Below are 26011 nucleotides of genomic sequence, written 5' to 3' on the forward strand. Positions count from 1 at the left end.
GGTGTCTTACATGACCAGACTTGGACACCTACAATTTACAACCAATTAATCCTTGTTTAACTAAAGATCTTCTCTAGAAACGTACCTATTTTGAATCTGATAAATCAGCATATGATCATGCCCAGGCATAATTACTAATTCTCGTTTACTTCACATTCTTGCTTTGTTTTAGTGACCATGTTGAGCAATAAGCCTCATTAAAGGCCCTCTATTGATTTACTAACAATGTGTTCACACACTAATTGATCAAGAGGAACAGCTTATTTCAAAACCTCCAGCTCTCAGCTAACTACAGATGCTTAAAGTGGCAGTCCCAGAGTACAGAGCAATTTACAACAGGGGTTGAAAAAAGACAGTGACAGTACCACTTTGGTAAAAATATTTATTTTATGACAGCCATTATAAACATATTTTCCAGCATTCCTTTTGAAATAGCATACCAACATTTAGTACCAGAGATATGTTCCCTAGTGAACATCAATAAATGAAGATATAAGAATCTTTCAAGATTCATTAATATTTAAATTTTACCAAATATGTGTTCAGAAAATCTGAAATGTTAAGCATGTTTATAAAACATTATACATCAACATTACACACTATACTCTTAAAGGTGGCAGAGATTTGTAAATGAGATGTGTGAAGAAAGTTTTTTAGTATAAAGGACCTTCCATATAATGTTAAAGATCTAGGAAGTTTTAAATTGGTATAGAACCTATATGTTAAGGTTTTTTAAGATTATTCACACAATACTCATTTTCAAACATGGTCTTTTAGGGAACCAAAAGTGGCAAAAAAAACCCTTTGTAGCACCTTTAAGAGTGTACACACATATCTTTATACACTCTATACATAAAGTACTACTAAGAAGTTCTACACTGTCTCTGTAGAGAGAAAGAGTGGTATACAGATAAAAAGATACCCAGTAGAAAAAAAATGTTTCCCATTTATAGCCTGTGCTTCTTATGTCTTATGTATAATTCATTTTAGGAATATGGGATTCGGGGTCAATGCAGACATCCTGTATTTTTCATGTATGCTTCTGCCGATATTATAGACATTTGTAAAATGTACAAAAACCTGGACTACATCTACGTGGATTACCATTACGGAATAATATAACTTATTTCTAGTGTTACTGCATTAAAATTAATAAAATGCAGATGTTTTACAGAGTCATCCTAAACATTCTGCTCTCCCACAGTATAATACATATGTAATCAAATATCTGTTTGAAGCATCTGTGAAATCGAAACATCTGTTCGATGCTGATATTTTTTCCAAGCAATTATCTGCCCCTACTGATTTAATTCCAATAACATTGTGCTTCCCTAATTAATTTATTTAAGGCACAGGCTCACTTGAGTGCAAACTCAAGTGAGCCTGTATTGCATGTACAGTAAATAGACATATCTTTTGAGGTACTGACACATCAGTGAGCTTTGACTCCAATAAGGTTTTACAGAATAACAGCACCTTTTGTCCTGAAAAATAGCCACAACATTGAGTAAAAAGTGGCAAAATTGTGTTTAACGTTCTCTGTATTCTTAAGAAAAATCAACTATTTTCTTGTCGGCATGATGCTTTTCCCCGTTTCTCATAGCGGTACACTGTAGCAATGCACTTGCATATCATATTTCAGTACCTATAAATGATGAGCAGAAGACAGAAGAGGGGATTTTTCTTCTGTAAACAACGTGGATTCAGTCCGAATGCTCTGCTGTAGCCTTTTATCAAAATAGAAAAAAAAAAAATCAGAGGCAATTGTGATGTCAGGGTTCATATGTATCAAATGATTGATGTCTGTATTATTAAGATTATGATATATAAATTGTAAAAGCTGGTCACTGCATCTAGATTAGCACTCCAGGTTTTTAACAACAAAGGAAAAAGAACTAACATTCTTCAAAGTCTGATATGATAGTGAAGAAAATGATAAAGAAAAACATAAAAATACCTTCTCTTCTGTATTTCTTCATTGGTGAAATATATTATTTGTAGAAATGCCTGGAGGAAGTTTGGAGAAAAAAAATGCTTAGCACCTTAAGTAATGCAGTATTTTCTCTGATGAAGTTACTCATGAGTTATTTGTGCTTACAGCAAAAAAAGCGAGTGTTCCTTGAACTCCTGCACTCCATTCAAAATTCAGTTTTTGTGTGATATATCCACCAACGGTGGGCCCAAAGAACATCCTTTCACAAAATGGAAAACAGCAATTCAGGTTTAACAAAAGAGTTAAGAAATTCTAGTAAAAGCTTAAAAGCTGACCCTGTTTCACACATACCCGGCAGACCACACAGCTGAGAAGAGGCCGGATACCAAACCCAGCGTGCTTAAACCCTCCTCAAAGTCATTTTCACTGCAAGGTGAAAAAAAAACCTAAATATTTGGTCCCCTTTTGTCCCCTCTAAATGCATTTAAATTATGATTTGATTAAAATGATTGGCTAGATTGAAGTGAATTCAATCAAAGTAAAATTTGGGTTTAACACAATGAATTAGCCTCTCTATTGCGTCACGTGTACTGTAGTACGTGTTGGTGCAAACTAAGCATGTAAAGGATTGGTGTACTTGTACAGTCCCTTACTGAGCACATATCAACATCTCAGCGAAGGTGGGGATGCAAGTCATACACAGAGAAAAGCCAATGACCACCAGCATGACGACAGTAAGCCAAAGCTGACTAAAAAGACCAAAAAAATAAACAATGAGACTTTAAAATATACCATTTTCAGCCCATGCAGGTAGAGCTTCATACTGAAACAGCATCATAGATTCCACACTGATGTGTTATATGCTTACCTCTTAACATGCAAAACAGGAACAGGACCAAGTAAACAAAAGCTAACTGCTGTGGCCATTCCTCCCAACACCATCATCCACCTCCTTATAAACTGCACAACAAAACCGAAATTAAACATAAAGAATTATGTTTTCATGTTAAATGACATGAAAACATAATTTCATAAAGAATACAAAAAGACAGCAACATCAGTAAAAGTCTTAAATAAGGTCCACCTCAAAGGCACCTAACCATGTGTAGCATCTCTCGGCAGTGGTAAAGCTATAGGTTTACTTACTGGATACTTATCACTGATTATTCCAAAGACAGGGGACGCAGCACCATAAGGTAATGACACCCCGATCATGAGTAGACCCACAGATCCAGTGCTCATGCTAAACTGCTCACAGAAAAGTTGATGAATATCAGTTATAGCACTTTTTACTATAGTATTAAATCGTTTAAAAAATTAGACAATTTAAGTGACTGCTTTCATGCAAATATTGGTTAAATACAAAAATTCATTTTAGGCCATACACAAGGATAAAGTATATGTTAATATACAGTATCTTTTCAGTAGGGGTGGGGGACATAGCAAAAAAACGTATCACAATACTTCAAGACATTTTGACAATAAATGATACGCATCACAGTATTCAATTTTTCAGAAATTTAACAAGTTGGAATAGATAAAATAGAACCTGTAGTGCCACATATATAAACAATAATAATAATAATCATAATAATAATAATACAACTGCAATCTTTTTTCAATGTTTCACAAACCACACCACACTAAATCCTATTAAACAGGCCTAGCTATGCCCACTTCTAATAAAACATGTAGTTGGTGTTCTTTAAGTACCGAAAACAGCCACAATATGTTTATAAATGCATATTGTGACATAATTGATCACGAAAACAAACAATAAAATATCCTCATATTACCCACCCCTACATTTCAGTACATGCTTTAAGGGGAATTCCACAGATTTTTCCAAATCTCTGCATAATTAAATTGCGATGTAAAACTTTCTCTTCAGAGCTTTCAGAGGCATTAAACACAGTTTGGACATCCGGTTCCTATCACCACCTCCTTAAACAATTCTGACCATTTACAGACCCTGTTATCCAGAGTGATGTCTGAGTGAAAATCTTCATTACCTTCTCCATGGCAAATATTGACAGAGTTGCATCCAGGAAGCCAATGCCTGAGCTGAGAGTGAATACCACAAAGCAAATGAGCATGATCTTTACTCGGGTACACAGCCTGAGGAAAGAGGCCTGCGATGCAACCGCATCTGAAAAAGGAACACGACTATAGACATATTTATTTCTGCATTAGACAATGAAAAAAACAATCATAATTTATATTATATTTTCTCAGTCACTTCAGAAATCATACATTAAAAACTGTTATATCCATTTAACAGTTAGAGGAAAACCTAACATGTACTCACTTTCTTCCAGGTTTAAAGAGATTAATTAAAATGAGCTGTAAGTTATTATTATTATTAATGTGACTATCTAAACAGAGTGAGTCTCTGAGCAAAGAAAGGACATCACACTTTAGTTAAATAGTTCACCAACCAAAGCTGGGTAAAATCCACATGTTTAAGGGAACGGTCAAAAACAGAAGACATCCCAAAACAATAAATGGAATTTCATATCCAAATGACTGATACATCCATCCACCCAATGGTGGTCCCAGTATGAGTCCAATTCCTGTAAATATCTCCATAAAGCCCTGTAAAATGGGAATAACATTATTTAACAAACTATATGCTGCAATAACTTTGGACATGACTTTAGAAGTAGAAGTATAAGTGATAAACATTGTTTGATCTCATGAGAACCCTGTCTAGGTCTTGTCTAGAGATGCTCCTCCAGTACGATAAAACATTCCACTAACTTTAGCCTTAATGGCACTATTGTATGAGCAAAACAGTGGGCAGTTCTCTCCTAAATACCACTGCATTGGAAAACAAGTGGTGACTAAAACTCACCAGAATAGTCGCAACATTGTGGGGAAAAACTTTTGCTGATACGGCAAAAGAAGATGTTACGGCAGCAGCAAAGCCCACTGCGTTTGCAGACCTTATAACAAAACAGAGCACTATGAAAACTGTTCCATCGGGAGCTCTGTCAAGGAAGCTGTGGATGTTTTGAAAGAAAAAAACAAAAACAAAAAGGTTTTAATAGCATTAGAACATACGTTTTCTCTTTGTCTTGTCATTTTAAAACTATGTCTGAAAATGGCTTCAGCCAACTTTAAAAGTCCATGCTGCAAAAAATCTTGTGTCTCCAAAATGGTAACTTTACAGACAGGGACAAAAACATTCTTAACGTTCAGTGTGAGTTCATGTTCAACAAGATTTTATTCAAAGCAATTTTGGACCACTTTATTGGTGCATTTATCATGCAATATAAATATAAACATATTCCACATATTTCAAATATATTCCACAATATAAAGGGCAGCTGGTATTTTTACATGATTTCAAAAATCATGTAAAAGATAAAAGTTGGAGGTACAAGGTATTGTTCTGACAACGATGATATGTTTATTAATAATGGAAATGCTACCCCAATGTCTAAGCTAATAACAAGCATACAAACAACTCAGTACTCACCCAAAGACTACAGTGCATCCGCCTGAAATGAACAAGCCTGCAGTTATCATAAACTTGGCCCCAATTTGGACAATCTAAATGAAATGAAATCCATGGATAAAGCTAAACACAGCTTATACCTGGACGGCTGGTTGTAACCACCTTTGTAATTCAAAATGGGTGAATAGCTTACATATTTGCCCAGTATTAACGATCCAACCAAAGTGCAGAAAGCATAGCATCCAAATATCAAACCGATGACTGCTTGACTGACTCCTTTCTTTTCTGCCTATATGAAATAAAATTGAGTGACAATATTTAAATTGGTAATAAAATTGACAATTTAATAATACTTATTTTATATTATAAAAAAGGGATAAATATATATATGTAAAAAATATTAAAAAACGCAATGTGACGCAAATCATCACCAAAACGTTAAATGATGTCATATTGTCCATTCCTAGATAACCTAAGCACTTACTTCATGAGGGAAAAATGGTCCCAATATCGAATAGCATATCATTGAGCTGAAGTTTATGGACGCCATCGCAATAAGAGTTAAGATCTGTTGTCGGGTCATCTTTAGACCAGGCGTCTCAGGAGGACAAGGGCAGTCCACGTGATTAGCTGCGTGTAATAGTTGACAAAAAGGTCAGGACAAGCAATACAGGACAAGTTTCCAGACAGATAAAGGAGTAATTTGCAAACTTATGCGATGCAGCACTCGTTTACTTGGTGTCTGAATGAAAGGCCATGTTTTCGTCAGTTAAGAAGAAGCACATTAGGCTATCTGCGGCACCGAAACGAATTCCCACATTTCCACAGGAAGCACAGGCTAACTTGGGTCTCAGGTAGGCTAATTTCAGTGAATAAATATGAATGAACACTCAGACCTTAGCACTACATGCGAAAAAATAACAGAAAGACTCAGTTTACATACCTGTAAGCTGGTCTACGCTTGTAGCCATATCGCCGGGTCTCTTCAGTGAACTAAAAGATTACAGAGCTTGAAGTTTGCTTTGTCAGAAGGAAAGTGAGTAAATGAGATATTTTCCCCAAGCGTATTGACAAATCCCGCCTCTTGCGCTCCGATTGGCTAGTAGTTCACATAGGCGGTCCTATGGCGCTGTCCTATTAGTACCTATCAGCCAATCCTAGAGTAGGAGGCGGGATTTGCGTGGCCGACACAAACAAAATATGCCGCACAAAAAGTCAGCCATGGCCTGTGTCTTCACTGACTTCCCTGTAGCTTCCCACACAGACGACAACACTGCCTTTGTGGTGAGTTTGCAGCTAAAAGCAGAAGAGAGAAGACTGTTAACTAGAAACTCTTTGCCTAATGCTGTACTTGGGTGATGTGGGCGAGGCTATGTGTGCCCCCGGTGCACCATCAGAGGGGGAAAGGGCACTGTGGGCCCGGCTGAGCTCATTCACGTAGACTTTGTAGCATACAGGGACGAAGCCTCACTCCACATACGACTTTAACTCTTATGTAATCAGTGTATTAGCATAAACTATATCAGTCTCCAGAGCTGGGCTGTTACGGAATACGGGTATTGGGAATGCGTAGTTAGAATACAAAAAGTAAGGTTCTGTTTAGTCCAGGTTACATTTTGCAAAGGCAGTGTGCAGAATACAGTTAACTTTTGCATTTTAAGGAGAATACTTTTGGAATATTTTACAAACTAAATAAAAAAAACATACAATATATTATTATAATATTTTAGAATCAGTGCACGCATGTAGCAAACATGCTCATTAGACATGCTTAAGAGGAACTCGATTAGCGGCTTCTTTAAAAACGCTTAAGTTCCTACTAAAGCCTGAGTAGACTGATACATCAATGTGATGATCAGTTACTACTCTCACTATTACTGAGCTCTTTTTTGGGACGATCACGCTAATAATCTCCTCAGTAATGAAGATGTTTGCAAGTGATAAGTTTAGCATTGGTGTGGTACTGGACTCCTTCTCGGAAGATTATAGGAGAGCGATGGACTAAATCAGGCGGCGAGAGGGTGAGAAAAAGTTAAGAATTTTCAGAACTTCATGTAAATGATGTATTTTTTTTCATGAAGCGTGTTAACGGAAAAATGGCATGAAGAAAACTGCCAACCAGTAACAGTGAGGAATAATGTGAATTAATTTTAGAAAGTTTTTCTCATCTGCACTCAGGAGGGACACCGTCTCTGCCAGGCCATGAGTGTGGCACCTGCACCCAAGTCTCCGTCAGTTACGGCTGTGACTAGGCTGGAGCCATGGCCGATGGACCCAAGCTGTGCATCCAGTTTTTTCCCCAAGATCTTACCCTAAATTCATGAATGAGTGTATTTAACCGGTGTACTTCACAGTAGGGTAACTGCCATTCATTCCCTGCTACACCAGGGCTTTGAGGCTTGTGGACTTTACCACTGATATTTGTCAGATAGGCCAATTATTTGTTTTTTATGGCCTATAGCTTCATCCAGAGGCTGCCTGCAGGGTAAACGTCATCTTCCTCCACATCCTAGGCACTGCTAAAACATCCGTCACTGGAGGATACTGTGCAGTAGCAACATGGTTATCACTGTGCATACTCCTGCTTCCACAGAGTTACAGTAACCCTCCTCATACAGTGAGCTCAGTAGTGGGTTTTAGTGTGAGAACAGCATTTATATTACTGGTTACATCACATGGCATGTTGTTGCGTGACTTGGATGTAGGTATATGATGAGTATCCACTATATTTTTGCACGCCCTCTGACAGGCATCCGGAGAATGAGAACCAAAGTAACATTCACAACTAGCACCATATATATGGCATGTCTGTCTGACTACAAACATTTTACCAAAGGTTAAGAACAAATAGGAAAAATGAAATAGATATAAATCGATAAACATCTCTCGTTTCTTCAAACTAGTTTGACTTTATTCTAGTGACGCATGTTCTGTTCGCTCGTCGGCTACTGCACACACTTTCCTAATGCTTCAGAAACATCCTTGAGTTAATATGACAAGCTTATCATGGTTTATTTTACATTACAATAATAAAGCAGTAGCACAGTTAAAGCCTCACATTCCACACAATTCAAACTGGGCCTGAATAATCCAGTATAATAGAATTAGAAATTGCTGCATTTGCAAATCATCAAAGCATATACAACACCAAGAACAAGAGAACGCTCATATCAGCCATCTTCTGTCGACACAGTAACTCTCAGCAAAGTTTTAGCTTACACCAGAAATATAAAAATGAACAAAACAGATAAAATTCAATAAGGGCATGAATATATGTAATTGCTAATTAAACAAAACAATAAACGTTTACTTTTTTTACTGATTGATTATATATAGAGAGACAGTTTTCCAGACATGGAATAACCTACAAACAGACCAAAAAAGGCTTGCCAGTGTAATGTATTCTTAACATGTAGCCAGAAAGCTGCCCCATTAACAAATAAATTAAACATAAATCCCATCAAATAGATACATAAGGTATTTTTGTCTACATTTGATGAAACACAATACAAAAAAAATGATGTCTTTTAAGAATGAGAGAAAATCATATCCCACCCATGAGTGCAGCTGTTATTTAGTTTTATGTGCATTCTCATTTTCACCCTTTACCTCAGTTTATACATTCTAATATATTACTAGGCCAAATGAATCATATGCGTTTAGACTGAATTAAATTTCCTTTGTCCAAAATAAATTCTATGCATTTTGTATTTGTGTCATTGTGAACATACTGTTCAAAAACCAAACACTATGTACCTTTGTTTACAATTCTATAACAAGTGGTGATATTCAGTGATGTGGTGGTACTATTGGAATTCTACACATTACAGTGATTCACATGATATTGATACCCTCTGGTTCATCATCTCCAAACATCTATTTAAGAGTTCTACAGGGGAAAACTGCTACCATAACACACTGCTAATAACACACTAAAATAAGATGAGACATGTTTTGTATACAAAAATTAAGACACATAACTATGAAAACAGTGGATGTAATGGCACATTAAAGTGAGTGTTAGTAATGTCTGATGTATGACTACTCCTCATAGGGCTACCCTACTCCTGGATATCTACCCTCCTACAAAGTTTCAGCCCCAACCTAACACATGTAACTAATGTTTGCATGTTCCTGGCCTTTCTGATTAGGTAAATGAGGTGTGCTACTTTAGTGCTGGAACTAAACTTTGTAGGGTGCAGGAATGGGGCAGGCACCTCAGTAATAGACAAAAGTCACAAGTTTAAATGTATTTTCACTCATGGCATCATCCCCTTTGTAGGCAATGGTAAATAATCTGCCAATTTCATAACGCAGTTTACACTTGGAAAACAACCTGCAGTAAGGGTCCTCAATAAGGGAATCCTATTAGCACAGGGTAACGGATTTGGTAATTGTCTTGCATGCATTTTTTTAGCCTTTCATATATCAATGTTATGAAACATATACACATACACACTAACGAAAAAAAAAACATAAATAGGAACTCATCTGTACCAGCTCTATTTTTTTTCATTCAGTTACCTTTTTTCAAGAAGTCATCCAGCAGTCTATCAAATTTACATTTTTTTGTCTCTTTAGCTTAAAAAACACTAATATATGGGTGGTTTGACAATTTCTGTATGTTTTAAATACCTCTAAAGTGTACTACGTCTCTGACTGTCCGAATTCCCCTGACAGTTAACTGTATGTCCCAGCACAAGACAAGCAGGAGCCTACCATTTTATGGCAACACAAAGCATTCTTTTGCATCCTTTTTCACAATGCGCAGTCAGCAAACATTAACTGTGCTGTGATGTGTGATGGCTGGAGCTGTCTTTATTTAAGCCTCTGAGTCACGTTGGCCAAGGCGACAGCAAATGCTTGCACAGCTGAGAATGGGTACTGAAAATCTAGGATGTATGCATTACCATCAATTCTGCCAAACTGCATCACCTGAAATAGAAGATAAAAGGTAAGTTATAAAATGTATAATGCATGTGCTAATTTAAAATGAACCAAATATTACTGAAAACAAACTGCTTTGTACAAAACACCAAAAGAATGTCTAAGTAGGTGTGGACAATATGGAAAAATTATAATGTTGCAATACTTCAAGACATTTGTATGACACACAATATGCATTCCGACATTTTGTTTGGTTTTGAGTTTTGATAAGCTGGAACAGACAAAAATGAACCAGTAGTGCCACATTTAAAAATACTATTAAAACTTGTCCAATACAAAATCCATTAAACAGGGCGAATTATGGTCTCTTTGTAATGGCTCATGCAGTTGGTCTACGCTCACAATATCCATGATATGCTGAGAAACGCATACTGTGATGTAATAAGATGTAATTTATTGGGCTGTCAAACAATTAAAATAATCATGAATAATCACATTGTCTTTGGTCGCTTTGCTCATTTTGATTTATTATTCAAGAATTTTCCTTTTGTTAGTTTGCAAGTTGTTGATTTATCCATAAGTCTCCTGTGAGCACTGTCCAGTATAGTCTTCAGAAGTTGTCCTCCTGAGCTAATGTTACTGATATTGCTGGCATCACCTGGGTATTTTGCTTGTACTTTGCTGATACTTCAGACTCAATGTATTTTGGTGATAAATTCACTGCATAGCAAAAGCTGAAAGTAACTTAAGAGAGCTATTAATAGAAGATGCCATTACAAAGCTGTATGTGAATGAGAGGGCTACAGTGGCGGAGTCTTAACAACAGCACCCAAGCAGCTAGGCTTTAGACTGGAGCTACAGAAGGTTTGTAGGGTCAAACTAGGAAAATATGCTAATGGACATCAAAAAAAATTATCAGAATTTATCAATAACTTTGATACCACTACTAACTTAAACTATATGTCCAAAAGTATCCAGACACCTCTTCTAATAAGTGAATTCAGTTACTGAAATAGTGAACCTAGGGATCAGTGGCACTCACATAACGTATGTAATCCTTAAAGAAAAGAATTGCCAATAAAATGGGACATTCCAGAGCAGCCATGCATGAACCTGTGTTCACCATGCCCAATGCAACGCATCAGGATGTATAAAGCATTGGGCGGCCATAGAGCAATGGAAATGTGTTCTCTGGAGTGATGGAGCTCCATCCAATACCTTTGGGATGAGCTGGAGTGGCTTTTGTAATTCAGAACTAATCATCCAACATTAGTACCTAACCTCACTAATGCTCTTGTCGCTGAATACAGCGATGTTCCAATGTCTAGTAGAAGCTGTTATTGTAGCAAAGTGAGAACAAAGTTCCTTGAATGCCCTTGATTTCTGAAGAAGCTCTGGATGAGCATGTCTAAAAACATCTGGACATATAGTGGATCATAAAAAATATGATCATATTGCCCACCCCTATGTGTAAGACTTGGGAAAATATGCTTCCTCCAATAAATTATTGTAAGAACTGTTATAACCAATGTGAAATAGTGGTATAAATTAAGAAAGAAGACGAACAAAAAAAACAAAGACCTACCTGTCGTCCATCCAGCTCTATCTGAAAGTTTTTGGCTGACTCTTGCGTCACTCTTCCTCCAAAGTCAAGCTGGTAGACTTGGGTAGCTTCATTCCACAAGGGCTGTTTGTTGGCCATGACATATACGAAGCCCTGGCTGCCAAGGCCCCGATCTTCTCTCTCGTTTGCCTTGCGGCACTTAATCTCCTCCAGTTCGTTTGCTGTGCGCAGGCTGCGTTTACTCTTCCAGCCTTTCTTGCTGCTCTGGCTTTGATTCATTAGTTCATCACCACTAATGAAAAGTTCAGGCTCACTTTCTGAGCTGTCTTGGAATTCATTTGTGGTCCTGCTCAACTTTTTGGCCTTGTTCAGCTGCTCCTTCTGTCCCTTAGGCTTCTTTTTCTCTCGTACTCCAAGCCTTGGGCTGGAAATGAGAGAATTGAAGTCAGACAGTGCACGGCCTTCCTTTTTTGATTTGCTCTCAGAAACAGTGGACATGTTTGCCTCCTCTGCCCTGCTGTCAAGTCTCTTGCGACTTTTTTTGCTGAACCTGTCTGCTCCCTGCGGTACTGGACTCTCATTAAGCGAGGACTGTTCCTGAAAACTCTCACCAGAGTCAGCTAACACCTCTGAGGTGCTTTGATGGTTCAGGAGTTCAGCTGGAGGAGGAGGAGGGGGGAGAGGGGGAGGAGGTGGTGGAGGAGGTGGCGGAGGAGGTGGTGGCGGAGGTGAAAGAACAGGCTTCTCCAAACCCTGATGCATCTTACTTGGTAAGGTCGCTGAGTGGTCCTGCATGGGAGGGCAAGCACTATATGTGCTCCAGGGATGTAAGGCCATTGGATGCAGCTGAAGGTTGGTGCATGAGCTGGCACCAGGGTACATGGGTGGTAGCGGACAACAAGCTAGATTGGCCATATTATTTGCATAACCAGGAGGCAAAACCAGAGATGGATCCTGCTGACTAAATGGAACTGATGTTACCATGTCACTTGTCCCACATGCCTGTGGAGGACTTTGCAAAGACTGAAGCTGAGGTCCACCATGGCTCACACCAGGGGGAAAGGGAGAGAGAGAGATCTGATAAGCTGATGGCAAGGTCATAGCACTAGGACTGGAGGGAGGTTTTGTTGAGAGAACAAAAGGCATTCGGGTTATGTCTAAGTGCTGTGCTTGGCTGAGTAAAAGTGGGGGTGGTTTGTGAGGTCCTGGTGGACTAGTCAATATATTTTGATCCTGGGGCATCCACATTTGGTCTGAAGCAGGAGAATCCCACTGGTAAGGTGGTGGCCGTTTCACTGTTAAACTGACATCACCGAGTGTTAAATGCCGCACAGATTTTTCCAAATGGCACTGCTGGTTTAGTGTCTCATCTTCAGTAAAAGCAGAGTTGATATACACAGTCCTATCTCGGCTATTGTCAACTGGACTCAACAGGTTGTAAGAGGACTGTGAGGCCAGGGGTGAAGCACTTTTGGAGTGCACAATTATAGTACTGTGTTGGGCCCCTTTGCCAGGGGGAAAATCTTGTCGCACTACAGTGCCACCTGCAATGCCACTGCTGTTGCTCCCACCACCACTGACACTTACACTAGAGCTGCTGCTGTTACTGCTGCACTGAGTGCAAGTGTACAAAGCGGTGGGGATCCTGGGCTGGTAAGAAAGTGCAAGGGCACTGTTAACTTTAGATTTGGTTGGTAAAGTCCTTACTGTATCCACCATTTGAGAAATTTTCAGAGCAGTTTCTCTGCGATCCCGTCGCATAGTAGCATGGATAAGACTGCTGTCAATCCTTTGTGTAGGACTCCTAATGACATTAATCTGGTTAGCAGGGTCAGGGTATGGTGGCGGATCTCCACTTGGTATGGAGTATCGAGGCACTGAAAGGCGGCTCAGAGTTGCTGAGCTATAGGGAAGCTGGACTTTCTTGTTTTCTGATGAGGTGACTTTTAATGTAGCCGAACTGCCCATTCCTTGCATACTGTAGGCATTCTGGTTCCGTATGAGACGTCTCCGTGGCCGACACACCTCTTCTACGTTTCCACTGCTGTCAAAAGTTGTGATCCTTTCATAACCCAGTGGAGTTGGGTACTGGATGGTCACTGGGTGAAGAGAGAACTCATCCTTAGTTAAGCATGAGTCTGCTGACAATGTGTTAGTATTCTCACTGTTACCAATGAGGCCTGGAGGGGCTGTAGGTGGGACAGCAGCTGCTGCAGACACCACTGTACCTGGGTATGGTGGTGGAGGGTTCATTTTGCGCATTTGAATTTCAAGAGCGGTGTCACTTTCAATAAATGACTGTGGCCTAGAAGGGACCTTCAGAGTATGTGTTTGCTCTATTCTGTCTGGTGGTTGGTCTGGGTGAGGAATCTGAGGCATCATCTGGAGCTGATGCATGGAAATAGGAGTGTACGATGAAGGAGGAGGTGGTAAAGATATTTGCATTTTGAGCTGCTGCTGCATTTGTTGATGCTGCCTTTGCATCTGTTGATGTTGCTGCTGCATTTGTTGGTGCTGCTGCTGAAGCTGTTGTTGCTGCTGCCTCATCTCTTGAATTTGTTGCCGAATTTGTTGCTGCTGCTGTTGCATTTGCTCATGCTGGAGCTGCATCTGATGGTGCTGTTGCTGTATTTGATGCTGATGTTGTTGCTGTACCTGCTGATGCTGTTGCACTTGCTGCTGTAACTGCTGTTGCTGCATTTGCTGATGATGCTGCTGCAGTTGTTGCTGCTGCTGCATTTGTTGATGCTGTTGCAGTTGCTGCATTTGTTGATGCTGTTGCAGTTGCTGCTGCTGCATTTGTTGATGCTGTTGCAGTTGCTGCTGCTGTATTTGTTGATGCTGTTGCAGTTGCTGCTGCTGTTGTATGTGCTGTTGAATCTGTTGATGATGCTGTGTTTGCATTTGCTGTTGGTGCTGCATGTGCTGTGGATGCTGCTGCATTGGTTGTTGGTGCTGTTGCTGTGCTTGTTGATGCTGCTGCAACTTCAGATGCTGCTGTTGTGTTTGAGTCTGATGTTTTAATTGTTGATGATGATCTTCCTGTTGCTGCTGTTGCTGACGCTGCTGATGGGGTTGTGGTGGTAAATGATGTGGTGGTGGTGGAAGTGTCCCACTTAAAAGGTTGCCCATTTCTAGGCCACTGAAAATTACTTGTCCAGGGCTGGAGTACCTTGTCGGCACAGTGTACTGTGCTGTCACATTGTCAGGATTATGATCAGGGACTGTTGTGTTGGCTGCTGCCGCTGCTGCTGCAGCAGCTGCGGCTGCAGTGGCTGTAGGATTGGTCAAGACATCAAGCTGAATATTCTGATTGGCCAGGAGAGACTGGACAAGTCCTATGCTCTGTGTGGGTGACATTGCTTGAGCTGGACTATGTATAGGAGCAATTGGAATATTAACTGTGCAGGGAGGATTATCACCTGACACACCAGAGGGTCCCATCACTGAAAAGAAAATCATAGTGCCAGGCCATTAATCCTACACACATATATAGACATTTAATACTTAATACATTCTTTAATACTTTAATATTTAAAAAGAATGTATTCTATAAACACTCACCTGGTAAATCATCTTCATCTTCACTGAATACATTAGGATTGAAGACTGGTAAACTCATAAAGTCTGGGGAAATTTTACGGACCTCTGGTAGATAGATTGTCATCTGACGTGGTTGCAAGTGCAACAAACTGGTTTTATAGATAACTGTAACATAATGAAAACATAACAGTATGATACATTATCAATGATAGTGAACTCGGTGTAGCACAACATATCATGAAAACAACACCTGAGATTTTCTCTGACAAAGTTTTCTTACCTGCACCCAAATTTGCTGGCAAAAAGGAAGCAAGTCCCACAATCTTGAACTTTGTGCCCCAAATGTTAGAGGTGACTTGAGCAAGATAATTATGCTGCAATGTAAACAATCATTTTAAAAAGCTGACTGATAAAAAAAAGAAGGATAGAATTCCATTTTTAAAAACTTCCATTCTCATACCTCACTCATTCCATCTACTGGAAATTCTCTGCGAGTCAGACTTGGAGACCGTATGGTAGGTTTCTTTGGTAACCTTGGAGACCTGGACATTTCTTGAGATGCTTGGGCAAGCTTGGGAGACTTTCTTGATTCCATATTGATTCTAGTAAATAAAACACAGTAAGAACAGCTGAGGAAATATGCATATTCTAATAAAGGGTAGGCAATATGGTAAAAACCATTTTCATGATACACAAAAGACAGTGTTCACAAAACACAGAAGAAGCGCCTGCAGCAATACTGTTGACAATCCGCTAGTATAATATGTATAAGCAGTCAATGCCAGCTATGGCTTCCAAATAAAGACAGCAAGAAAAAGTCAATCTGGTCTTGATCCATACCCAATCAAGAGGTTAGCTTTGAGTTCTGACTATGCGTTATTGCCCACAATAACATATCCAGACATCTTTAAATATTTGTAATATTTAAATATTTGTAATATTTGTAAAAATATTCGTAATTATTTAGTCTGTGAAAGGGTCAGATATTCTGTCTTTTATACCTTTAACTATACATTCAAATGCCATAGTGATTGGAAAAGTGAATAATAGCTGCATATCTGTGTTTGATGTGGTTAATCAGTGTTAGCTTGATGTTAGCTTAAGCTAGCGTGAGCCTCGCTAACATTTTGGCTTTCTCTGGCTTTTTCTCAGCTGCGTTCATTGTCTAGCTAAAGGATAAGCAATGTTAGTCAATCATGAACAATTCTCAACACTCAAAAATGATCAAGAGCAAAAGTACAGAATTCATTCTTCACCTAATTGTGTACCTATGACAGAATGATGAGAGTTGACTATATAGTATAGGGAGATGGCAAAAAGCTTTTCTTGTTTATCACTATCAGAAGATTTCTCCTTTGGTGGCTCAACTCTTCAGCTTCTTTGCCCTTATGACATCAAACATCCAGGATTCTCAAAGTCCTACACCATTTTGTTTTTTGTTGCTGTTGTTACTACAGTCATTAACCTCACAACGCACCATGGCCATTATTTTAGCTGTCAGGATGCTTTATTAACTAACAGTGTGCTAACAGTGGCTTTGTAAGCGCCACTGTCATCGCCACTTTGACTGGTGGTATGTCAACAATATGGCAGTGGTGACAAGAATGGTGTCAATCGAATACTATCTATATGTATTAAGACCCTAGTTCTTCATATTCATTTTATTTTATAATGGATTTTGTATGTGTTTGACTAGGGGTGGGAATCTCTAGGCACCACACGTTTCGATTACGATTCAGAGGCTGCGATGCAATTATAAAACGATTATCGATGCATTTTGATGCATCCTTTTTTCTATACAGGATTTCTATTTTCTCACTGTGCGAGGACTTGGTACTTTTAAAGCAAAGTATTTGTGATGATCCATAATGAATTTCCTTCCAATATCTTTTATTAATAAAACAAATTGAAGTGATGTGGCAAGTGAACTGGAAGGCTCTCATTCACTGCTCTTGTTTTGGAGCACGTGAGACGCAGGCTGCCAGTCATCAAGAGATAAAGTGTACAGTTACAGTGACATAAGATTCTGTGGCAATGAATGTCCACGCAGCACATGTTACAGCCGTCCTACCCGTTTTCTTTAGTGATTTTATGACTTCGGTTTGGTCTCGTTGTAGAGAGTGGGGTGAATCACTGTGTCAGTAAAATATGTTCGAGACGGGACGCTATATCTCCGCTCCAAAGTGTGCAACATAGCGCGAAAGCCCTGGTTCTCAACGACTGAGATGGACGCAAATCCTTGGCAATAAAATTTGCGATAGAGTTTGTATTTTGTATGTAGAGTTTTGTATCCCTTTCCGAGATGGGTGGAACCTTTGACATCGCTTGATCGATGGTCCTCTGGTTGGCAGGAGGTACAACCGGAAGGAAAATGGGTGGAAACATGTAATATGGTTTCTCATGTTCGTCGTTTCCAAAATATTTTAGTTTAGTGTGACACAACTTGTATATAGTATAACAGGCTCTTATCCAGGCCCCTTTCCCCAGTTGTGCAAACTGCAGGTCACATAGCAACACAGACAGTTTCGCCTAGCTAGTCGCTAACGAAAAGGCAAAGAGAAAGATTTAAGGCGAACATTTGGAGTTGAAAGAACTTATTTGCATTTATAAGCACTGCAGTTGGTTTCCTAGTACGATAAATCTTCAACGAGAGACTGTCAAACACTAAAAAGTTGCGAAGATGAAGCTTCTCTTTCAAATTTTCCCGTTCCAACTTAAATGGTGCATTTACATTCTGACGCCTCAGGCAGAATTTAAGGTGGAACGGGAAAATTCGAACAAGAAGCTGGAGAATGAGAAGCGACTTCAGCCTCATAAAACAGTCGAACGTTGAGAGACATTTTACAATAAACTGTTCAACTTTTGAGGAAAGGTTTCCTGTCGGAAATGGGAGGAAAGCGGCTATGGCTAAATCTTAAAGGAGAGCAAAGTAAGTCTGCGTTTTCAGTTATATTTTTTAGCCTATACTCCTGACCTAATCTAACTTTTAATGCAGAGGGTGCCGGTCGGATGTCTCACTCATCCAGTTGTGTTTTTGTTATGTGCCGCCACAGACTGTCCTGAACTGTGCGCTGAACTTCCGCACTTCCAAGTTCCACCTTTTGCATTACGTCAACATTACGTTATAAATTAAAATTTAGAAAATTGATTTTTGACATTTGTGAATCGATTCGGACTCGTCCACGTCCACATTGCGATGCATCTAAGAATCGATTTTTCCGCCACCCCTATGTTTAACAGTAGTTCAGAGTATGCTTTTGCACTCAAATTATATTATACAATACCCAGTCTATATTATACTCACAGATTCATATTTTATAATGTCAGTGCAGGCAATGACAAAATTGTACCTGGGAAGTTTAGGGGACCTGTTTCCTCTGGAAAGCTTTGGCGACTTCCTTCCAACCCACTCATCACTCAACTCAATATCACTAGAGTCGGAGCAGTTGCAGCTGTCAGTCATGTAAGATATCATACCGTTCACGCAGACTTCATCTGTAATTCAATGATAAATTAACGTTAGCTTTGAAAGAGCTGCCTTGCTGCATCTGAAAAGATCCATGACATTTTTCGGTACTGAAAAAATGGTTTCTGATTAAAACTCTACCTGTTTTGCTGTCCATTTTGGGGTCCATTATAACAAACTCTGGACGCAGTTTGCTGATTCGACGGCCTTTGAGGATAGGCACCAGGCCTCCCAGATGCTCCAGGTACAGGGTATAACATGGCCCTCCGGCCTCAGGATTCTCTTCTGCACGCTTCATAGTACAGTGCAGTCTCTCATTCCCCGCCGTAGGGTAGCTGACAAAGTCACGTATGTTGTTTGGATCAGGAATTGGAGGCTGTAGATATAAAAGGAAGATTCATACTGAACTGCTGTTTTAAATAAATATTTGACATTTGTGGAGGCAGTATACATTGTTAGTTACCTTGATAGTTGGGATGAATGCACTGGTAACATAAGAACAGAGGAGGGAAGGCATGTTCAGTTTGCCCACATCTCTCTCTTCTCTCAGGGCACTGGCTATGCCCTGCTGACACAGCAGCTGGAGGCTGGCCACCCGGTGCTCCACACGCACGACATACAGTGCTGGCCCACATGCCAGAAACAGCCGTGAGTCCCGGTGACCCCAGCAGATAGTAGTGATAGGCCTCTGAAATTAGAACAGCCACACAGCATTTGCAAATTGATCTACCACTGATCCTGACAGAGTGGAAAAGGTTATGTGACCCAGTAATGCATTTATTTATATTATTATATGAAATTCAATTCAAACTTGATTTGACAGTTTGGTAAAAAAAATCAAATTTATATGAGTTTACCCTTACCCCAAATAGTTGATAAGCAAAGAAATGCTTGGAGAAGGGGGTTTTGGACCTAGACTATGTGTTTTCTCATACATATGACAATGTTATATACAAAAATGCACAAAAGTACACACTTTCGGGCTTCATAATAGCTGCCACTTCTGTACCTTTGTTTTTAGAAAACAGCAGATCATACAGCATCAGAAAGCACACAAGCAAATCCTAACAACTCAATATTCTAATCCTAACAAAGTGCAATATTCATTCAAATTTAATTTAATTTCACTTTGACTAAAATGGCAAATAGTTTTAGTAGATTAAAATAATACCACCTTAGTCATTTATTTAAAATATGAACTGCAGGTATAACGTAATAAGTTTATAAGTCTACTTTACAATTTTTCTTCAATAGTATTGGGAATAGGAATGAAATGCTGGTATGAACAAAAAGTTTAGACAGCAGAGGCTGGGGACCTCGGACCCCACGTCTACAGCTGGTCCATAGTTTAGTATAGTTAATTTGCAGGAAATTTCAACTCGACTTGCCACTGTGTCACTTGCCACTAAATCGCAGCTACAAATTGCGTACTGCCAGAGGAGATGACTGGTCGCCTGTTGCCTGCTGTGTAACCATACACAAGTTGTTTTTGCCAGCCAGCTTGTATTGCTGTTACCAACTTCACATATCTGTTTTTAGACAAGACTTGCCATAAGTAGTATTAAACTCAATGTACTACAACGTTCATAAACCACCACTAGCTTGGTGCTGACATAACATTGAAAAGGCCATAAGAGCGCTAATACTAAATAGCATCATTTCTGTGACATTCGCTCATTGAGCCTTTAAACAGTGATGAGAATTACTTTGGACATCATGTATGTCTGTGACTAGATTATTAATTTTTGAATGTTTTCATTATGTTTACATTTTTTATTAGTAGAAATAAAGCATATGTTTTGTTATATAACCTTATTTATGTTTCTTCACATTTTTATCAAGCTGAAATTTAAATAATTTTAGTATCGTCATGGAGCCGATTTTATTACTACTGTTGATAAAATGAAAAAGCACTTATCAACAAGCATTTTCATTAGTAAAATCACTGACAAGATCAACATAAAGTTTGAGGCATGCAGTTTGCTAATTTGTGGAGTGTAAGGGTATAAGCATTTTATAAATGCACATTTATGGGCATATTTATTGGCATCAGCAGATATGTACACGAAAATTATTGAATGCTGGCATTGGCCCAGAATTCCCATATCTGTGTAATGACTTTGCTGATTGTCTTGCGTGATGGGTTGAGGGCAAACCTGGGCAAATCTGATTGTTTAACAAACCATTGCTTTAATCTGAGATTTATGTTTTAAAAACAACAGTAAGACACAGATAATTGATGCTATCAGTATACCACAAGACTTCATGTTGAATGACATATGACTTGGTGAATTCACCTGTGCAGGTGTTTCCAAAGTGTATATGTGTTCTCCTTGAATGTTGTAGAACTTGACAAGGGCATTTCTCATTATGGAGGCACAGGCTGATTCAGAAGTGAGTCCATGTCTCTCCATTCCAGCTACGGCTAACAAGTCTCCCTGAGAGCACCACTGCACCTCCACGTCTGTATAAGAACAGCTTAAGTGGATTATGTTGTATGGAACAATCTGTTCAAAATTCATGTTGACTTACTCTATTACATGTGCTTTAGAATAGTGAAAAATGAGAAATAAATCAACATCACTGTTGCATAGTCACAACTCTGTATCGGTGTTTCATGCGTGTGCAAAACAGCCATTACTTGAGGCCACTACTGTTGTACCTTTAAGTCCTGAGCGGATTATGTTGGGTGAAAGGTCATCATAGTTATTCATCAGACTAATGTCTCCAGAAATGAAGCTGACTGTGAGAAGTGGCTTCACATTACGCACTTTAAAGGAAAGACAGTTTACAGTGAGCTGAAGTCACAGATCAGATAAGATAGACAGTTCAATGGACTCTGTGTTCTTATAATCTATCTGTGGTTAAGAATAGCAGCAAAAATACTAACGAAATGCAGTGTATTTATAATCATGCAAATGTGGCAAGTTGTACCTTGACTTGGGGCATTGTCATCAGAGTCGGTATCACTTTCAGTACTGTCTTCCACCAGGAAGTCAGGGCAGTTCCAGGACATGCCAACAATGCCATCCGATTCATGCAGCAGGACGTGAGCAAGCATGCGACCATGGCAGTCCATTACAATCACCTGACCATCTGCTGTTCCAAACAACACCTACGCGCATACAGTGGAAGTAAGCATACTCATTATCTCCAGACAGCAATTTGATTCGAACACCACGTGTATTATCGTTCATATTTACCTGTTGGTCATCAGGAGTCCAGATCCCACAGGTGATTTGGCTTTCCAGGTTGATCTCTGATGACCAGTGCCTCTGACCGCTGACTGAGCCCACCAAGACAAAGCCATCTCTGTAGGCAATCAGGGCCTGAGTGCCATCGTGTGACCAAGTGAAATCACTTACCTAAAACACATGATATTAGGCATTAATACATTCCAAAAACAGTAAATAAACACAACGGCCAAACGTGGGGCACTACTCTATTTTGTGTCTTGGGATACATAATATGCAATGCCATTCATAAGTTATATCATTGTCGTTGCCATTTAATAATGGACATTTTAAACGTACAATGAAAAATGACTCCTTAAATATGACAGAGTACCTGAGCCCCCCGATCATTAACCAGCTCCACAGACCATCTTCCCTCATACTGTATCCACACAAATATCCCCCCTTCCATGTCACAAGTAGCAAGCTTCTGAAATGGCTCATTCCATCGGACGAGGACGACCTGTGTAGACACAGACAGCTCTTACATTATTGTTTTAGGGAAATCTATGACATGACTAGGGACGGGAAGGTTCATGGTTTTAATGATATACTGCAGTATTAAATCAAATAATAACCACAACTTTTCAATTTATAGTCCATTAATAGAATACCTGTTTCAATGCGTAATTAAACAATGCTTTTTAAACACCCTCTCATGCCTATTTATGACAACATTTATAAATACTGCAGCCCAGTGTGCATGCAACAGCTGCGTGTTGCTGTGATGATGTTCTCTAATATGCAAGAGACTAAATGACAGATATATGACTAATGAATGAGCAATATGGCAAAAATATTACATCACAATAATTCATGACACATATTCACGATACACAATATGCATCATGACATTGAAACAGACAAAAAAGCACACATCTAAAAATGCTATCCAAAATTATGAATAAAATTATTTTTATTCAATGTTTGTGCTCCATGAAATCCAAGCAAAAAAGGACTAAATGTGCTCTCTTTGTAATGAAACGTTGTTCAGTGTTGTTCAAGTACTGATGATATCCATGATATGCTCAGAAAAGCATATTTTGATGCGGCGTCATTTATCACAACGGTGAAAAATATATTGCCTACCCTTATATATGACCTTTTAGAAAAAGATGCAGGCAGAATCAGTTCTTAAAAGGCAAATCCTCTAATGTGAAACACAAACCTCACTGTTGTGCCCTCTTAAATTGAAATTAATCCTTTGTGGAGTATTCCTGTCTCTCCTGCAGTGACTGGATGTAAAAGTCACGCCAACAACACCCCTCGCATTTCCGGTGGCCAGCCATCCTTCCTCGTAGTAGCGCCTCCTGCACACCGGCTTCTCCTTCTCACTCTTAGGAACTCGTCCTTTCCATGAGAGGCAGAGGATGTTGGAGTCACTGCAGAGGACGGGACCATGTTCCACCGCAGCCAACATCCCTACTGAGTGACCAGGCTACATAGTAAAGAAGAGAGTGTGTTGAGTTGCCTTTTGTTCACCTGAAAGTATCAACACTTAAAGGAATATGCTGTTGTTTTTAAATCTAATCTCTATATGCTGCAGCTGTAGCATAGTGACGATTACCATATATATATAAATTTAACGTTTCCACATAAAAGAACAGAAAACCTTGTTTATTCAAACCATACCTACAATAGACGGCAACAGGCAGTGTGTCTGTAAGTATGTCTATTGTAAGTGTGTCTTGAGTGGGTTGTTTAACTATATACAAGGAAACAAGTTGAAATTATTGTCACTGGTGATTAACTGAACGATACGAATAAAGATTAGATTGAGTTTTCCTTCAAAATACTTACAGACATCACAAATTCTGCAAGAACTGATTAAAAACAGCAGTTCAAAAAAACATTTTAGGTAAAGGTGGGCGATACGGCAAAAATATACATCATGACACTTTTCACGATACACAATATGTATCATGATATTTAGTTTTTCCTGAAGTTTGATAAATTGGCACAAAAAAACAAGTAGTGCCACTTTAAAAAGATGTTTAATGTACTCCATTTGTAATGAAACATCATTCAGGTACGGATGATATCCACAATATGCTCAGAAAAACCACAAAATTGATCACAATAACGAAAGACATCATCATATTGCCCACCTATACACTCTTAAAAACAGGTTCTTTAAGAAAGGCAGTTGTTCTAACCATGAGTTCTATTTAGAGCCATTTTATGCTTCAGTAGTTATTTGCATGGTGAAATGGTTCTTTAGATTGATGGAGAATGTGTTGTATATGGCTCTACATAGAACCTTTTTGAAAATGGTTCTATATAGCACCAAAAATAGTTCTTGTATTGCTACAATGTCAATGTTACCATTTTCAAAAAGGTTCTATATAGAAACATATACATCACATTGTCTATCAATCTCAAGAACCACTTCACCACCAAAGAACCATTTAAGTATGAAATGAAGTGTAATATTAGGCCACTGCTGTAAACTGAAACCACCATGTAGAATATACTGACCTCTTCATAGTCCCTGGACATTATTAGTTGGAATTTTGTTTCTGAAGGTGTCTTCCATTTTGTTGCTGATTCAAGAAACGTGTAGCAGCACCTGAGGAGTCCGCACTGACTTGCAGAGATGTATTTGTTAGTGTTATCACAAGATATCACGCCATTATACTCTGCATCGAAGTCATGAGCGACACGGTTTATTTTCCTGATTTAAAAATGCCAGGGTCTCTGGAAGGCATAGTGTTTTTAAAATTTCGAAGTGTGCAGATATTCAACGGTCAGTTTTTAACAGGCCAGGTTTTCTGTAGAAAAAAAACAAAACAAAACACATCAGTGAGCGGACAAAACAATACGTGACCGGTCATGAATATTAGCTGAAAAAGACACGAAAAATCGGGTCTGATGAAGCCGCCGGTGTCCTCTCTCTGTTGACGTTTCCCAGCTTTTACGTCACGAGAGGGTAAGCAGTGTTAAAAATCACTGCAAAATCCCTGCTGCTGTTTTATTTCTCATTTCAGTCGGTCTGGGGCATTTAATTCCTATTTAAATCCTCGGGTCACTCACACAGGGCCTGTGAATGTGTATGAGAGCAGGTACGAGGCTGAAGTTGGTTCCCATTCGCCAGCTGCTTGTTCGAATGTTCCCGTTCCACCTTAAATGGACCTGAGGCGCCAGAATGTAACTGCTGCACCATTTAAGGTGGAACGGGAATAAATTCGAACAAGAAGCTGGCGAATAAGAAGCTGACTTCAGCTTCGAGGAGCAGATGAAGGATGAGGACAGGCTAGCTGCTCCGCAGCCGTCATGGCAACACGAAGGCGATGATCGCTGAATTTTAATGACATTTCACCCTGTCCCCTCGTTTTTCCAGATTTTCTTACTAAAATGTTCCACATTTACACGCTCTAGCCCACATTTATAGCTATGCTGTCGGCTCGGTGGTGTATTTATAACCAATGGTCACGATGAAGCCGTGTCAAAGTACATCATCTGTACGGGGTATTTATAACCGCCTCATAACGGCGAAATAGCACTGGGCCACATAACCGTAATTAACCAGCGCTGTGTTAAAGACAAGCCCATCTAGACTCGTTTGGAGGCGGTTTAATCAAACAGCATATCAAATATTATCCCCCTTTGGCCTTATCGCTCAGCTACCACCACCGAGCAAAGAACCTGTATGGAAAATATAACCAACACAGCCATTTTATATCGGTACAAAACCTAATATAATGTTATAACCTGCCATAAATTTATAAGCGAACTCACCTTATCCAAGTCGCTCTCAATGCGTCTAAATGGTTGCCAAGTGCACAGCATGGATTAAAACCTCTGAGGGAAACAAATGATAGCCGATGGATGAAGCGCGCTAACACAAAAAAAAACAACCTCTGCGTGAGGGATTTTAGACCCAGTAAAGGCAACCCAAACTCTGACGAAGTAGTGGATGAGACCA

General features: G+C 39.3%; 2 protein-coding genes across 2 annotated transcripts; both read right to left on the reverse strand.

Moving 5' to 3' along the window:
• Window positions 1–400: 400 nt before the first annotated feature.
• Window positions 401–6457, reverse strand: slc18b1 (solute carrier family 18 member B1). The gene is made up of 14 exons (XM_036592934.1): window positions 6337–6457; window positions 5878–6023; window positions 5587–5682; window positions 5415–5488; window positions 4788–4935; window positions 4372–4528; window positions 3946–4082; window positions 3080–3181; window positions 2802–2893; window positions 2587–2682; window positions 2285–2359; window positions 2099–2192; window positions 1958–2007; window positions 401–1727 (listed from the first exon to the last, which is right to left on the reverse strand). Exons 1-14 carry the CDS (start codon window positions 6362–6364, stop codon window positions 1646–1648), a joined length of 1377 nt encoding a protein of 458 aa, XP_036448827.1. The 5' UTR covers window positions 6365–6457; the 3' UTR covers window positions 401–1645.
• A 1825-nt stretch (window positions 6458–8282) lies between these two features.
• On the reverse strand, window positions 8283–25934 carry tulp4b (TUB like protein 4b). Its single transcript, XM_036592933.1, has 16 exons — window positions 25825–25934; window positions 24565–24857; window positions 23255–23524; window positions 22421–22549; window positions 22057–22218; window positions 21788–21968; window positions 21516–21623; window positions 21151–21317; window positions 19317–19541; window positions 18995–19229; window positions 18738–18882; window positions 15848–15989; window positions 15668–15761; window positions 15409–15552; window positions 11866–15290; window positions 8283–10328 (listed from the first exon to the last, which is right to left on the reverse strand). Exons 2-16 carry the CDS (start codon window positions 24583–24585, stop codon window positions 10212–10214), a joined length of 5565 nt encoding a protein of 1854 aa, XP_036448826.1. The 5' UTR covers window positions 24586–24857; window positions 25825–25934; the 3' UTR covers window positions 8283–10211.
• Window positions 25935–26011: the final 77 nt, after the last annotated feature.

The sequence above is a fragment of the Colossoma macropomum genome, unplaced genomic scaffold, assembly GCF_904425465.1.
Source record: "Colossoma macropomum unplaced genomic scaffold, Colossoma_macropomum, whole genome shotgun sequence".
In the NCBI taxonomy this organism is placed as follows: Eukaryota; Metazoa; Chordata; class Actinopteri; order Characiformes; family Serrasalmidae; genus Colossoma; species Colossoma macropomum.